The 16,048-nt window shown below is 43.4% G+C and overlaps 1 protein-coding gene across 10 annotated transcripts in view; it reads left to right on the top strand.

The window, feature by feature from the left end:
* The window catches only part of EPHA5 (EPH receptor A5), a 193,259-nt gene that overhangs the window by 42,288 nt on the left and 134,923 nt on the right, over positions 1–16,048 (top strand). For 9 of the 10 annotated variants that reach the window (XM_041427845.1, XM_041427846.1, XM_041427849.1 and 6 more), the window contains exon 3: positions 1,475–2,138. In XM_041427845.1, coding sequence (XP_041283779.1) covers positions 1,475–2,138 — 664 coding nt within the window. The remainder of the gene's footprint in view (positions 1–1,474; positions 2,139–16,048) is intronic. The other variant, XM_041427851.1, reaches the window with a different exon arrangement.

The raw sequence follows: 16,048 nt of genomic DNA on the forward strand, positions 1-16,048 counted from the left end.
TGCCCAGTGACAATTAATCTTAATCAGAGTTGTGGCCTGTTTAAGCCCAGAGACACAAAAAAGGGTTACAAATGAAAGTACTGCTTGCCATGGCAAAAATGTCTTTGAGTTAGGTTCCTTACTTGGAAGACTGGTGGTGCATATGAATTCTGCACATCACAGTGGGGATGTCTTCCTGCACAAGTCCCCACTTTCACATCCCAGGCTAGGGAGGAGAAGAAATGTTTTTCTGATGGTAGTGTTTGTAATTCGTTATTGACTGTACCATTGGGTTATGTTCTCATGTCACTTCTTGCTGCTGTTTTAATTTAAAATGTAAGAACAACATTTCATTTTTAAAAAAATCTTCATTGTTACATTGAGGGTGTTCTATCTCAGCTCTGCAGTAATGGCATCTGGGCTGAGAACACTCTCAACTTTATCTCAGGCTGTATTTCCAAGGAAAAAGTTTGGCCTTTGGCCCTTAGAAGATATGCATCTTGAAATGGGAGTACCTTTGAATTACGCTCTGTGCATTTCCTTTGTGCTGCATGCACAGCTGTGACCAGGTGTGTGCAGCAATGCTGAGCAGAGGATGGAGGAGGTGTTGGGTGGCACATGAGTGGGTCAAAAGAAGAAGGGAACAAAACTGAAACCAACACTGGCTCTCCTGGGTTCTTTGCTGCACTGAGATGGTTAATCTAATCTCTTAATGCACCACTAGGGTCATCAAAAGCAGAGAGGAAACACTAATGTGTATCTGTGGTAGGCACAGTTGTGATGCTGCTGACTCCGAGCTGCACTTTCTTCCAAGTGCTGCCCTTCAGAGCATGGCTAAAATAAAATGAACAAACAGTTGCTGCAATTCCCACAAAGCTGCAAAAAGTTGCCTGAAGCTCTGATTAAAAGCCTGTGTAGCACATAAACAGCTCAAGATCTGCAGATCCCTGTAACCTGTATTGGAAGTAATCTCTTTGCATGAGCAAGAACTACGCTGACTAGTGCACTTGGGGATAGCAAAGGCTCATTTATTTCGTGTATCACTCCACTGATTTTCTGGCATGCTTTTTGGTGGGGGAGAACAGCTTGTAGAAGTGTGGTTTTCGTTATGTGGGGCAGTGATTCGAGGATGTGGTCGAAAGGAGCCTGGGGGCATGGGGACAGACGAACCGTGGATGCATTGGAAAAGCTCACAGAAATGGCCCCATCTGCTTTTGTTTTGTTTCCTAACTGAATAGTAGTGGACAAACCCAGCAATATGTTTTCCCACTTTTGAACTGTCTAAAACAAAGGGTTTTAACTAGCATCCTTTTCTCTTTATAAAGGATCATTTATCTGACTTCACCAGGAATGTATCAAGCCTCTAGTACAGAAAGCTTGGCAATTAAAACATTTTTTCCCCTGAAATTCCTGAGTTCTGAAGCCTAAGATGCTCTTTAGATGGTAAAGCTAAGAGTTGTGACTGTTTTAAAAAATACCTTTCCTTTTTATACAGTGGGAAGAAATTGGTGAGGTGGATGAAAACTACGCTCCGATACACACATACCAAGTATGCAAGGTAATGGAACAGAATCAGAACAACTGGCTTCTGACCAGCTGGATCTCTAATGAGGGGGCATCCCGCATCTTCATTGAGCTCAAATTCACCCTGAGGGACTGTAACAGCCTTCCAGGAGGACTTGGGACTTGCAAGGAGACTTTCAACATGTACTACTTTGAGTCCGATGATGAAGATGGGAGGAACATCAAAGAAAACCAGTACATCAAGATTGATACCATTGCTGCTGATGAGAGCTTCACAGAGCTAGACCTTGGCGACAGAGTGATGAAGCTCAACACGGAGGTGAGAGATGTGGGGCCCCTGACAAAGAAGGGATTTTACCTTGCTTTCCAGGACGTGGGTGCCTGCATCGCCCTGGTCTCCGTGCGCGTGTACTACAAGAAGTGCCCGTCGGTGATCCGCAACCTGGCCCGCTTCCCTGACACCATCACGGGTGCGGATTCCTCGCAGCTCCTGGAGGTGTCGGGTGTCTGCATCAACCACTCGGTGACTGAGGAGGCACCCAAGATGCACTGCAGTGCAGAGGGGGAATGGCTGGTGCCCATCGGGAAGTGCTTGTGCAAGGCAGGCTATGAGGAGAAGAACAACACCTGCCAAGGTAAGGGTTTGCAGGGAGGGCGCCGTGCTGAGATTCCAAGGTGGTGTGCAGTCTGGGCTTTCTTCTCTTCCACGTTTTTTGAGCCCGGTTGAGTTGACAGTGGTGGGTCAGGTCCTCACTTCCACTGAGGTCATTTGAGTAAGTGTTAGTGCAGGAAGACAGAGGCCTGGGCTGGATGTCATGGCACTTGACAACTATGTGCAGGTGCTTCTGCTATTTACAGAGCTGCCAGCAAGGACAATCTGGCATTCTTCTATTGCCTTTGGAGCACTGGGTCCATGAGGCAATTGTAGTCTTATCTGTTAGTTAGAGATGTATGTTTCTTTTTTTTTTTTTTTTTGGGATAGTACCAGAGAATGTTTGAAGTTCATCTCTCTATAGAAGATGCATTTTGTTTTTGTATTTGGAGGAGTGTGTTTTTCTGTCTTTATCACTCTGAGGGGGGCTGGGTATTTGATGTGGTGTGAGTTGATTGATTTTCCTCTCTGGTAAATAATTTAACACAAAGCTGCTCAGCTGTTCAGAGTTAAACTTAAAGGCTCACTGATAAAAATGCTTCCATATGTGCTGAAGTTTTCCCACAAGTAGCTGGCTGAGGTTCCCAAATTGCTGGTCAGCATAGATCTCCTGAATCATCAGAGGCCTTGTTCAAGAGACCTAGGGTATCTAAAGCTCAAGACCTTAAAAAGAATACTTACAAAGAACAGCAATGTACTCTGAGTGTACAATCTCATTTCATGGTTTGCTGTATTACATGCTTGTTTATAAAATTTGCCCTTCTGTTGTAAATATGTAGCAGGTAGCCTAAAACTAATTTGCTTGCAAAAGAGAAGGTAAACAATGATTTCAATACAGTTTGCTCTTTGCAAAATTAATATATATTGCTTACCAGTTCCATCTCAGTTGGCTTGTCTTTGCAGCCACTTAATAATGGATTGTGATACTGTGGGGAAGGCAGAGGAATTCCACTTCAGCTGAAGTCTGTGTTGCATTTTCTCTTCACCTCACTCCAGACACTGATTATTGTTTGTAGTGTAGTACAAAGAATAGATCAGTGCATATCCACAGCAAACTGTGGTCTTGAGCCTCTCGTCCTCGGTCACATGCTTGTGACCCTGAAGATAGTTCAAATCTCTTCAAAGGTTGGCATGGAGAGAAAATGTAATGTTTGAGAGAAATGTTTGTGTTGGAGAAGCCTCTACTAAACAGCATGTGGAGTGGTATTTTTGACCAGAATAGTCTTCTTTTTCAACAGATGTAGTCAATACAGCAAAATCTGTCTTGGTTTTGCTTTTCCTGTGCTAATAAAGATGTTTCTCCTTTTAGAGGGGGGAGAAGAGACTGACTCCATGTTTGATACTGTACAATGGGGGATCAACATTATTCCAAGTTGAGGAAATATAGACTGCCTCAGACAAGGGATGTTGGTTGATAGATCCGCAAGGTTTTGCTTAATTACAGCTGAAAATACCAGGTCACAAAATGACAAGACAGAGGTTTGCTGCTAGGTCTAGAATTTTTGGAGGAAAGGAGTCCTGTCTTAGTCACCCTTCAAGTCTTGAAGTCCTGTCTTCTGATGCTACATTTCTCAAAGCACACTTAGGGGTCTCATAAAAAAAAAACACCAAAAAACAAACAAAAAACCCCCAACCAAACAAAAAAAGCCCCCCCCCCCAAAAAAAACCCCACAACAAACAAACAAACAAACAAAAACACTATTAAAAAAAACCCCAAACAAGTATGCACCAAAAGACCAAACCCAAAAAAATACAGATCTAAACCAGAAACCTGAGACTATAATTGAAGAAACTGGGCTGCCTGTGGAGGGGTTGCAGTGTTGAGATAGCAATCTGGGCTGTGCTTTCAGAAGACCTTGGTGATTAAAGGCTGTGCTTTCTGGTTTTGGGTGTAGGTTGTTTTTTTTTTTTAAAATTTGTTTTTCTTAGGAGGACAGTATGTGGCCTCTTAATTTATGACTGTGTTGGGTAGGGCTGTGATCATAATTAGGAAGTGTAAAGATGCTTTGTGGTGGTTTATCCCTGCCCTGTTCCTGAGGTATATCCACATAAACTGCTCTTTACCTCACCTGCAGCCTGCACTCTCCACAGGATTTTTATCACTTTATTGCTCCAGAGGTGTTAAAACCGGTAATTCTTTTTCTTTGTGGGATAGCCCTAAATTCCATCACCAGATCAATGGGAGCTGAGTGCCTACCAAATTCAGTTTGAGGGCCCCATTTGGATGTCCTGTGTTTAACCCAGGTCATTGTGCCAAGCTTTCCCTGCTGGATGGCTCCAAGATGCTCTGTTCATAGGAGGCATTCAGCCTTAGGCAGCTCAGGAGGTCTGTATCCAGCATGTATGGGAGTTCATGTCCACATTCCCTGTGAGTAAAACACTTTCTGGCTTGGTTATTGTTAGATTCACAAAGATGAGACTATCTTCTAGGAAAGTGAAGTTAGACTTTGCATCCCTGAGCAGAGTAAGTAACACCAAGAAAGGTCCTATGTATTTGTAAATGCTGAACTTTTTTTCCACGGTCTGATTGATGCTAAGGAAATGCACTCCATGCTCCTGGCTGACATAACGGTGGTCTTGGCACTCTGCTGTGTTGCTTTCACAAACACCTAAATAACTTCTGACCTTTGGTTTGTAAATCACTTGGGTGCATCTTGCAAGTGGTCTCCCAGTTTGCTTTCACTTAGCAAGCAGGTTTTTCATCACCATGCTTTGGGAAACATTTTCAACCCAGAAGAGCCTGGCTTTGTTTATTAAAATTTCTACTGCAAAGATGACATTTTCCAATCTCTAGTGTCACGTCTGGACAGAGTAGACTACACTCTTTTATTAGAGGTGATGTAAATCCCAGTCATCCTCAGAAACATATGGGAGCTATTGAAATCCCTTCTGCCTACAAATCATTAATTGGCAATGATGTTCTGAATTCATCATCTTGTCAGCAGGGTTCCTGTTTGAAGAAGGCACTGACAGTAACAGCTGAGCAATTTCTCTCACTGGGGACTTTGAGGTTGTAAATATGACATGGTCTAATCTCCTTATATAATGTGCTCACTCTGTCAATTAATATAGGCAGCTAGGTAGTAGTTACTGTAAAAAACCCAAACTCTTTGGATTTTCACACCTCTTTTGGCAACATGGCACATTTATCAGCAACTGCTAGGGACAGCTAGAGGTAAATTGTGACTGTGTTAGGACGTGTTTGTAAGGACTAGTGTTAAGGTTCATTATTCACAAGAATATAGTACTGTGCTAGTTAATAAGAGAAATTAAAGCAGTTGCTCTGTGAATTTCTGTGCTGGTTTCCAGAGTGGTGGTTTGGTACCACTAAAGGACTGATGGTTATGGGCCTTGCCTCAGTTCAGCTGGTGCTTTCTGAATGGGTCCTTGAGGAAAATGCCTGCTTTCAAGTCTGCTTGGCCAGTTTCAAGTCTCCTAATGGTGGTCTCTGCCCTAGGAGGCAGTACTCAACCAAAGCTGAGGGGCAGATCCTAAAATGCTTTAAAAATTGGTGTAGTGTCGCTGACATTTCTCCCTTTACCCATTTAGGGGTTTGACGAAAAAAAAATTGTCTGCCCAGTCTCTGCTTTCCTTCTTCCTGCACTGGCATATGTGAGTTTTACTGTAACTTCAGTTTTAGTTGCTTACTGTAGATAGCAGCACTCACCATTGGGGTTTGTGTAGGAAATGAATACTGTGACAAGGGCACCTTCTGGTACTCTTTGTGTTCATCCTCACCTTCAGCCCAATACGTTTTCAGTGAGCAGCAAGAAGTACTTATTTTTATGCCTTTAAAGACAGTTGAGCCCGTGCAGCTGGAGGAGAGGGGATGTTGACATGTTAAGCTAATGACAGCCAAACACATTTGCAGTGGTGAGGTCCTGCTAGTGTCCAGTGGGCTGCAAATGTAATTGATTTTGCAGAGCATGATCTTTTTTCAAATGATTTTAGAGCTGAATAAATAAATTAAATATTTGTGTAAAGAAAAAATGGAAGAAAAGAAAAACTGCACAGAAGGAGAGCCAAAGGGAAAAGGTGAGTAATGAGTACAGGAGGTCATGACACTCTCCTTTCTGAGAATCAGTGCATACTGCCACTTGAAGGGACATCAAAAGGAGTACAGCTGGTTTTAGCTAGCTAGCAGGTGTATAGACAAGCGTACAGATGTTAGAGGTGGACAAAATAATGGAGAAAAACTCAGTGATATCTTTCTTCACCTTCTGAGGAAGAACATTGAAACTGAGGGCTGGAAGAAAGATGGATTGGGTTATAGTTTGTGGTTTTGGAAAGGAGCTGCTGCCAGAAAAAATACCTGGATTTTTTTTTTTTTGTTTTTTTGTAAAAGACCTCTAGAATGTTCAAGCCCTTCTGCTGTCCTAAATATTGATGTTTGTTTGATTATTCTTCCCGTAATCAACTTTGCTGAACATACCTCAATGCATTTACAAAACCATATTTATTTTTGCTGATTGTTCATTACTTGTGTTGTGATTCAGCTGAGCCCTTGGCAAGAGAAATGAGTTCCTTACAGAAAACAAGGGCTGCAAAAAAATGTTGTGTTCACAGGTCATTTATTTTGGACTTAATTAAAACTAATTGACATCTAGCTTATGTAGTTCAGAAGTTTACCTGCTGAATCAGTTCCTGGATGATTTTGTTGCTGGCTGATTGAGGGTGAAGCAGAGCTACTCATCTTCCTCCAAAAGCAGAGCAATCAGTGCAGACTGTTGGAAGGCACTTTCCCAGAGCAGTGATTGCCATCCCGTTGATGAGCCACTAGAAGGATACTCAGAGGCATTTGTTTATTTACAGCTGTGCAGGAGCCAGCAGGCAGAGGTAGTGACCCTTGGCTGGTGAGGAGCAGAAGGTACCATCTGTGGAGGGTTGGGAGACAGCTGAGGACTTAAAATGTAGTGATGGCAGAGCCATGCTTTACAACTCCTGCGTTTCTGAGCCTGCACAGCAGCTATCCCAGAGGCCTGACTTGTGAATAAAACACATATCTGATACCACAATAAAGAAAACCCTGTGTATTTGTGTATTATGTGTGGTTATCTCAGGGGACACAGTGCAGGACCTCAGCCATTGCCTTCCCTATCCCCTTATTTCTAGAAATGGAAACATGCCGTTGCACATGTAATCTTATTTTGAAACTTGTCTTTTGCTCCAGAGCAGACAGTGTTTCTGGTTTTATGCCTGATATAGCTGCAGCAGGGGGGAAACTTTTCTTCAGTGCATTCCACAACTTGCCTGCCTCTCTGCCTCATGTTGGCTGAATTCTCTCTCCGCCCATCTCCTCCTTGTTACCTATGCTAGAAAGGCAGCATACTGCTAAATGCTGCCTGTCTTGTGGGAGACTTCCCAGCTGGGACTCAGGTGGATAAGGCAAGTGTGCTTTTACCTTCATAGTGGAGTGGAAAGCAAGCAAAGTCCAGGGATTAAAAAAAAAATTTTTAAAAAAATATCTCTTTTTAATTGTTCTACTGGGAGGTGATTACGTGGCAAGAAAAACAGTGATGGAAATATTTGGTATATGGAGAATACTAAATCTGGAAATACAGTTGTCCCTCCAGGGAGTTCTTTGCCCATCATTCATACTTCTTGTGCATTTTTCTGATTAAAACCAAATTGGCTGGGAATATAGCATGCTAGGTGTTCATATAATTATGAGCTGAAGTACCCAGTTAATTTTAATTAGTCACAAACCAAACCAGTGTCAGAATAGCTGAATTTTTGGCCACACAATGTGTATTCTCTTTGCAAATGTAAAGAAAGTCACTTGAATGCAAAATGCAGTTGTCACTGGAGGGAGAATGGGTTTTATTCTGTGGAGAGGTGTGTGCATGTGTATATTTAGGTGTTTTGTTCTGCAGCTGAAATAATTAACAAGAGCAGGGAAATGTTTTGCACAGATCAAAATTGCGTTGCAGCAGGACTGATTAAATATTACTCTCTTTGTTTTGTTTTGTGTGTGTGTGTTTGCCCTCCTTATTGTAGGAGGCACGGTGTCCATCTATGTGCAATAGTTTATGCTTTACTAATGAGCTGTAACTTTCTGCACTACCTTGTACACTCATAACCCCAAGGACTGAAGATCTTTTCCTTGTTCTGCAGCGATGCTGTTGGGCTGCTGCTTTGACCAGCTTAACCTTCCTGTTCTTTGCAGTCTGGCTGCTGTGCAGTCACCTTTCAGAACGACAGTTAAGAAGTACTTTATTCCCTTCACAAAGTATAGATTGAGCAGTGCAAACAAAATAAGGTTTGGAAATGGCTTCAGAAGTGTAAACTGTGAAGGTCATGTTTGCTTCTTAACCACAAGATATTTTGGGATAGATCTTAAGGTATGCTTTTTAGTCTGGTCCTAGATAACTAAATGATATTTACTTGAGAGGTGCCTTTGTTTGGTTTTATCATTCTTGAAGATACTGTATCCATTGGTAGATTAGGGAATGTGTTAAAGTATGGGATGGCAGAGGTGTTGCAGGACAGAAGGAGTGTTGGCCATGGTGTGGTTAGATTCCTTTGATTGCCAGCTTTGACTTTGAATGGCTTGGAAGCAGCTCACTTATTAATTGTGGGGTTTTGAAACAATTAAGGACTCTGGAAAACCACTAAGGATGGAGTGCATGAATGCTGTCTGGCAATGCAGTGAATTTAATTGCCTTGATTTAAGATACAGCTGTCCCCAGCTGCCCACTCTGCCCCAGTGCTGGAAGCTGCTGCTGGCTCTGTAAAACTGGATAGTTTGCCCATGACTGATGGGATCAGTGGAGTGCTTGTCTTGATGTCCTGGCCTGGGGGCACTCTCCCTAGATGGTGATCTGTAGCAGAAGGGTGGCTACAACCGCCTGAACTGCCAAGGGTCTGCTAGAGCTCGTTTGTCAGAACCCTCATTCCACCTAATTTATATGGGGTATTAAAATGAAGTGGTACTGTTGTTTTGCTCATAATTTGGGGCTTTGGTTTTGTATTTCTCATTTAAAAACACTTAGCAGTAGTTAATGATGTGTTGACATTTCAATAATAAGCTTTCCTCTCTGCATGCTTTACATTTTGACCATTTTCACTTGCTCTGGGTTAAAACTGAGGTTGAAATCCAGGCTCCGCAAAAGCAGGCAACGATTGTGCCTTGTATGGACAGATTCACAGCTTATATCTTATTTCTTTAGATGAATAAACTTGTATCCTTTACAAGGTAAGTGTTCAGTAGAATGAAGTAACAGAAATGAAACTGCAATACATATGTCTGTAGAAAGAGTTGCATCTGCTCTTCCTGATAAAAGAGATACCCGTTTATTTCGCTGGAAGATTGTTCATTTTCTGTCACAGCAGAAATTAATGTAGTAGAGACAGAATTGTATGTATGAACAACACAGGTTTAAGTTTGTATTGAACATGGTTCCAATGAGCTTCCATTTTTTATTTCCCTCAGGGTGGTTAAGAGGTTTTCAATACTGGAGCAAACTCAGAGGGGTAGGTGTTACATAAACCCCAAAAAGTATACACAAAACAGGTTAGAAAAAAAAAAACAAACAAAAACAAACCAAGACAAAAGGGGCAATTCAAGGCTTGTGGATGTCTCTTATTACTTTCATACACCTGTCTTTATTTATGTCCTTAAAAATACAGCTGAAGTTTGAAGAATTGGGATTTAAGATGACAACTTTCTTCTCACTGTAAATGACAGTCAATCAATTTAATGCCAAGAAAAATTCTGCTTGCCTTCTCCTGAAAACTCAGGTTTTAAGAGCTGCAGGTAAATGTCAGTATCAGGACAAACTTCCTGGCTGGGAGGGTTGAAAGAACACTATCCCTGCCTGCATGGGATAATCTGCCTATCCCTGCCTCCTCATGCCACCCACAGTTATATTCCTGGAAGCAGGATGGGTGGGAGAGGATACACATCAGCAGAGCACCTTCATCTGCATCTTCATGGTCCTCACAGAGCAGGCTGTGGCAGGGATGGTGGTGGGCTCAGCTTCCCTGACAGGTTTGCCTGACCTGGCTGGCTTGGTCACATCTCAAGTCAGCACTGGAGGTAGTGCTGACTTGAGATGTGGCCCATTCTTGCAGTGACACGTGGAGGGGTATCCGAGCCAAGTCCTCACAGTAGGCTCTGACTAGCTTATGGGTAGTTTTGCTGCCACTTGAGAAGTGAGCGTTTTAGTGTGAGGAAAGAAATAGTTGATGCAGACTATTAAAATCACTTCCAGGTCATGTGAAGGGCTTTCCTCTGTTAGATCTTGAGCTACCCACTTCATGAAGTAGGTCAGAGTCACTATTCCCAGTTTTACAGACAATAGCCTTGGGCTGGAGACTGAGTTATTCAATGCCATTCAGAGACAATAACGTGAACCAGGATTTTGGGTATCAGTGCTGTGTGTGATCTCATGTGCTCTTTTTGTGCTCTTAAACTAACCTAAAACCCTTTTAAGATCATTCATCTCCAGGTGGATTCATTGGGAAATAACAATGAAATTAACATTCCTCTAAAGATGGAATTTGAACAGAAATTGTAATTGCAAAACACTTGCCTCAGTTAGATGCTTTCTTTCAAAAAACCACTTGGCCTGGAAGTGCATTTTCTGAACAGGACTCTCACATCACCTAGAGGCTCTGCCTAGGGTGGCAGCTGTGCCAAGGAATCCATCTCTGCCCAAGGGTCCATTTCACTGCGAAAACATCAGCATTATTGTCTACCAGACACTCTGCATATATATAAAAAAGCATCCCCTGCCCCAGCAGACTGTCCAGTCCCTCTGCATGTGTGTGACTGGTATTACTCGAATAAAGCGAGCCTGCCTAGGGAGCCAGCGTGATCTTTGTTGAACTCCAAGTGACAACTGCTGCCCAGGTGAAATCGCTGTCTCCTGCCTGGGCTCAGGAGTCACTCTGGTACAGTACTAATTCCACAAATAATGCATCAGAGGGCTTACACTGAGTTGGACAGCCTGTCATCCCATTGCAGTGGTGACAGGGGTCACAGTGTTGCCTTCGAAAGCTGCCTGGAAAGGAAGGTTTTTAATTACTGCAGAGCAAGGGGAATGTGCTAATTTGTAATTTGGTGGAAGCAACCTGCGAGCCACAGCTTCCCAGCTCCAGTCTGCTTCTCAGATAGCTTGCAACCCAGGCAGCAATAGAGCTAGGAGTGTGGACTTCATTACTGCTGGGGCTCTGACAGGTTCAAGAAGCGACAGCAATGTTGGAATCTTGGGACAAGAGCCAGTGTTTTATTAGTATAAATCCAAGGCAATTGGGCATGTTAATTACTGGAAGAAATTCACAGCAGGGAGGAAGAGGTCCAGGATGATGGGGAGATGCCATATATAATTGCCAAGGTCCACAGATGCCCTGTGACCCTGTGCTGCTGGGATTTCCTGCATTGCAATGGTTGACTTGCAGCAGATTGAGCGTTGTCATTGCAGGCTGCAATGTCCAGAGCAAAGTGTCTGCAGAGGGAATTTGAGGCAAAAATAGCTTAAGGCTCACAGAGTACTGTAGCAAAAGTAATCATGGGACCCTCCAGTACCAATCAGATGTTGGTCAGGGCATTTGTAGGCACATGAGTGTGCTGGTAAGGGGTAAGCCGACAGGTAATGTGATTTTATTCTTCTTGTCCTACCTGGTTTTGGGTCTGCTTTTTGCTCAAGCATTTGATGCTCTTTTACTGCCAGAGCAGATGATCAGCAAGAGACTCTTTATAGAAGTGAAATGCTACAAACGTACGAAGAAAAAGGCAGGTGTCTGTCTTGCAGAAAAAAAATTTCCCTCTCTGCCTACCCAAAGTCCTCAGTCAGGCTCAGATAAAAGCTTTTCTCCCCTCCCTGGGCACAAAATTGGCTCATATTATTTATTTATTTGTAATTTTTTTTTAGAAGAGCTTTTACATTATTTTTCTTTGCTTTCACAGTTCAAGCATGATTTAATGTGTCAAAACTAGTTTGCTTAGCTGGCCTTGATTATCTTGCATGCATCCACTAAAACAGGGCAGTCATCCTTCCAGGCACTGCTGCTGCCCAGACAAATGAAGTGTCACAGCAGCTAGGACTGCTCTTGTGTTGTGACAGCAGTAGCATCCTTCAACAAAGCCGTCAGCAGGGAATCTAGACGGGGGTAATGCCTACAGATATGGCTTGGGTCAGGGCAGCGTGGGCCCACACAGGCAGATGTGGAGACAAGCTTATGCTCAAGAGACTTAATTGATCATTCATGTGCAAAGGCATTTTGGTCCAGATTGAGACTCTAGCTAGTACTAGAGAGAGAAAGAAACCATCCTGTTGGTGCCTGCACTAGTGAGCCTGGCAGAAATAACACTGAGAGACCTTGCTGCAGGGTAGTGCTGCCAGACTGATACATCTGGTTGCAGGTTTCCTGGCAGAAATGAATTGCAGTGTGATCTTTTGCATTTTGTAGTCAGTGGGGATTTTATTGTTGATTTTGGTGGGAGGGAGATGGTAATCCTTTATATGTTAACTAAATTATTTCCTGGCCTAGATCTTTATTAAGTGTCGTACTGACTAACAGCAGAATGCAGGCTATAGGAAGGAAATTTAGTTAATGATAACTGGTATAACTCAGACCTATTTGTCAGCAAGTGGTCTGATCCTGATCTCCTCCAAACTTCCCAAATATCAGTTTCTGGCATTTTGTGGTTTTCTTTTTCTCATGTAATGCAGGGGGACACAGGTTTAAGTTCATCCACCTGTTTCTGCACTCTTCTCCATTGACAAGGGTAAGGAAGAAATTTCAAGTCACTTCTCACTCTAGTTAGTTTAAAATGGCATAGCAGCCCTTGAGCCTGGCTGCAGGACATGGTGCATCGTAGGAAGCCTTCCCTAAGGTGCTGCTGTGTGCTCAGCTGAGCAAGAGCTCTGCACTTGGCATCCTCATCATTGATGTCTTCAGGCTCTTGTCTCCTGGCTGCATCAGTAGCACAGAACTCAGCAGTCAGGTCAGACCTCTCCTGGTGTGTTTTTGCTGGGGTGTGTGGGATGGCTGCCAGCTGGAAATCTGGTGCTCGGGGTCCAGTGAAATCATTTAGTGAGCCTGTTATTGATGGAGCTCTGACCGTGGCTAATGGCATTGATGAGATGTGTCATCCTGATGGTGAAGGCATTTGGTCATGCACTGCCTCTGAAATGTAGCATGTTAAGTGCACTGGTAGATGGGGAGAAGTGCTCCCTGCCAAATCCTGCACTTAAGTGTTGTGGGACTGTCTGATTTGGTGGCCTCTTCTTTTCTCCTGTTTTGTTTCTTTGGTTTGGGTATGTTGTTGTTGTTGTAGGTTTAGTTTTTTGTTGTCATTTTTCCTCAATGAAACACTATGCTAGATCATACCTTGGTGTGTAAAACACTGGCCAGTGTTATCTGGCAACTTGATTCCATGACTGTAAACTGACACAAAAAGTGTTTATCCAGATCCCTGTGCATGACCCCTTCTGTGTTTTCAGTCATTCAGGTATGTGCAAGTCATTTTGCTCTACTTTGTGGGCACTGTGCACACTACTAAAAACATGATGCCTCTGATGTGGCATCTGCATTTAATACCATGTGTAGCTCTGTGATAAGAAATAAAATTAATATTTTACAAGGAAAGAAAAACCATCCCAGACTAGAATGAATGTTTTCAAATGGAGGCATTTGCTGTTAGGTTGGAGGCATAAAAGCACCAGGTTAAAGTTGTAGTGTTCACTTTCACTGAGTGTACTGTAAGTATTTTGCCACTCTGGTTGGAAGAAGCAGAGGCAGCCCAACAGTCGCACTGCAGCTCTGTTTGTAGGACTGAATGTGCATTGTGGGATGTAGTGAGAGGCACCCTGTTATTGCTTGTGTGCTGCTGGCAGGTGGGTGAGGGCCCATGGAAAGCCAAGCTAGAACATTTCTGGTCATGGAGTCACCTTCAGTGTTTTGTGCTGCCTACGTGCATGAAAACAGCGTGGGCTGTGGATATAGAGAAACAAAAATACTCCTGAAAGTTTATTGAGCAAGGGCTTCTGGTTTAACAAATTCAAATTTTACATGTTTCAAAGACTGATTTCCAGGTGCCATTGGGAAGAGTGTCAGGCCACGTTCAGATTAGCCTTATTGTTCCATAATATCTTACTGGAGTACAAGGTTAATTAGTACCATAGGCAATATGTATTATTCATCCCAGCAAGCAGGCTTTTCTTCTGTTGGTCTGTATGCTGCAAATGTTTTCCCTTCCAATAACAAATCCTTGATATATCATTTTCAAACTTAATCCTGCCAGATCATATTTGTGATATATAAATTATCTGGGCACTCTGATATTGATGAAAAATATTTCAGGTGTTAAAAGTACTATAATTTTAATGTTTAAGTCCTGGCTTGCTTGGGCGTAAACCTGAAGGACCATGGGAGCTACAAGATGATTTTATTAATGCCCATCTTCAACCTGCCCCAAACTGAGAATAGCACTAGTGACACGAGTAGTGCAGTTGTTTATAGCAGTGTTTCCAGTGCTAATTATCAGCAGTATTTCATTGCAGGCCTGCAGCACTGAAGTTGTGGTGCTGCTATGGTACTGTGGCTGATTGCAATACCCCAGCACAAATCTCAAGCATCTCAATTCCCACCGTGACGTTTGTGGCAGGGGAAGGCTCTTTGTAGCAGGGCTCCTTCAAGCAGAAAGGGCTAAACATGAACTGCTCTTGGCTACTTTGCATGCCAGGGTCCCTGCCTTGCTCCAGGGTACCATGTGGGCTGCTGCTGTCAGCACCGGCTGACAGGTTTGCAGAAGGTCTAGCAAGTTGTTGTTTTCACTTGCAAGGTGTGTTTGTGGTGCAGAGGCTTTGGCATTTCTCTCTCAGTTTGAGAAGCCAGCACTACCTCATTCTCAGCTGGTAGTGTGTCCACTGGAGGAGAGTCATGCAGGAGGAGGAGTTACACAGTGAGGTGATTCATCTGATCCTTGCTCATTTTCACCCCTGGGGTCCTGCTGCCCTCTTTGTCCAGCATTCAGGAGTCTGAGTCAATCCCATATCCTGAGATTACTGTGTTGAAGATGCCTGGCATAGCTTCCAGAGCAGCACTTGGAAAACATGGTGATCCCTCTCTGCCACCACACCTACTGAAAGAATAATATTAGTCTGAATGATCGCTGGGACTCATTTCACTGCTGCTTTCAAGCTCTGATGTTTCACCCTGGCTGCCTTCTGGAAGAGTTTTCTAGCCTTCTGTCAGCTGTACACATGTGCATTAAAGTGTGTGGATAGGCATTAGGAAAGAAAACTGAAACACCAAACTGGGTGACTTGCCGAAGGTCCCACAAACCAATTTTGATGGGGCTAGGAGGCTCAGGCTTCCTGCTTCTGCTATCATTGCTTCAAGATCATTAGGAATTTTTCTCATTTCTCTTGCTGTCCTGAAAAGGATTTAGGCATGAACTTCCTTTCTAAGATGGGGTAGCCTGCTTGTACAGCTGGGCATGTCTTGCAAAGTGATGCTGTGCTGTCAGGGCCCTGGGGGAGTAGCTTGAACTGACATGGCTGGAGGATAAATATGGCAGATTTCTACCCTGTAGCAACAAATCCACTGCACAGGCAAGGAATGCTTGAGATTCCTTTGTGTTCACATCTGCAAATAAATATTTTCCGGCAGCCCTGACTCACTTCCCTTCTGCCCCTCTTGTTTTGTATGTGCATTGTTCTCCCCTCCTGACTTTCCCTTTAGGAGGAGCCAGCTTAGGTGACTGCTTTTCTGCTTGCCTCCTCCTGGCTGGCATGGAGGGGAATTCCAAGGGCACGATTTTCACAGTGGAATTCAGAACACAATGTGTGATTTGTGTCAGATAACAGAAAAGGAACACATGCATTGAAAGTGAGTACCCCTGGTGTGTCCAGGGCTTTCTGGGGCAGTTTGGAAACAGCTTTT

This window comes from Onychostruthus taczanowskii, unplaced genomic scaffold, assembly GCF_017590055.1.
Source record: "Onychostruthus taczanowskii isolate IOZ18803 unplaced genomic scaffold, ASM1759005v1 scaffold12, whole genome shotgun sequence".
Classification (NCBI taxonomy): domain Eukaryota; kingdom Metazoa; phylum Chordata; class Aves; order Passeriformes; family Passeridae; genus Onychostruthus; species Onychostruthus taczanowskii.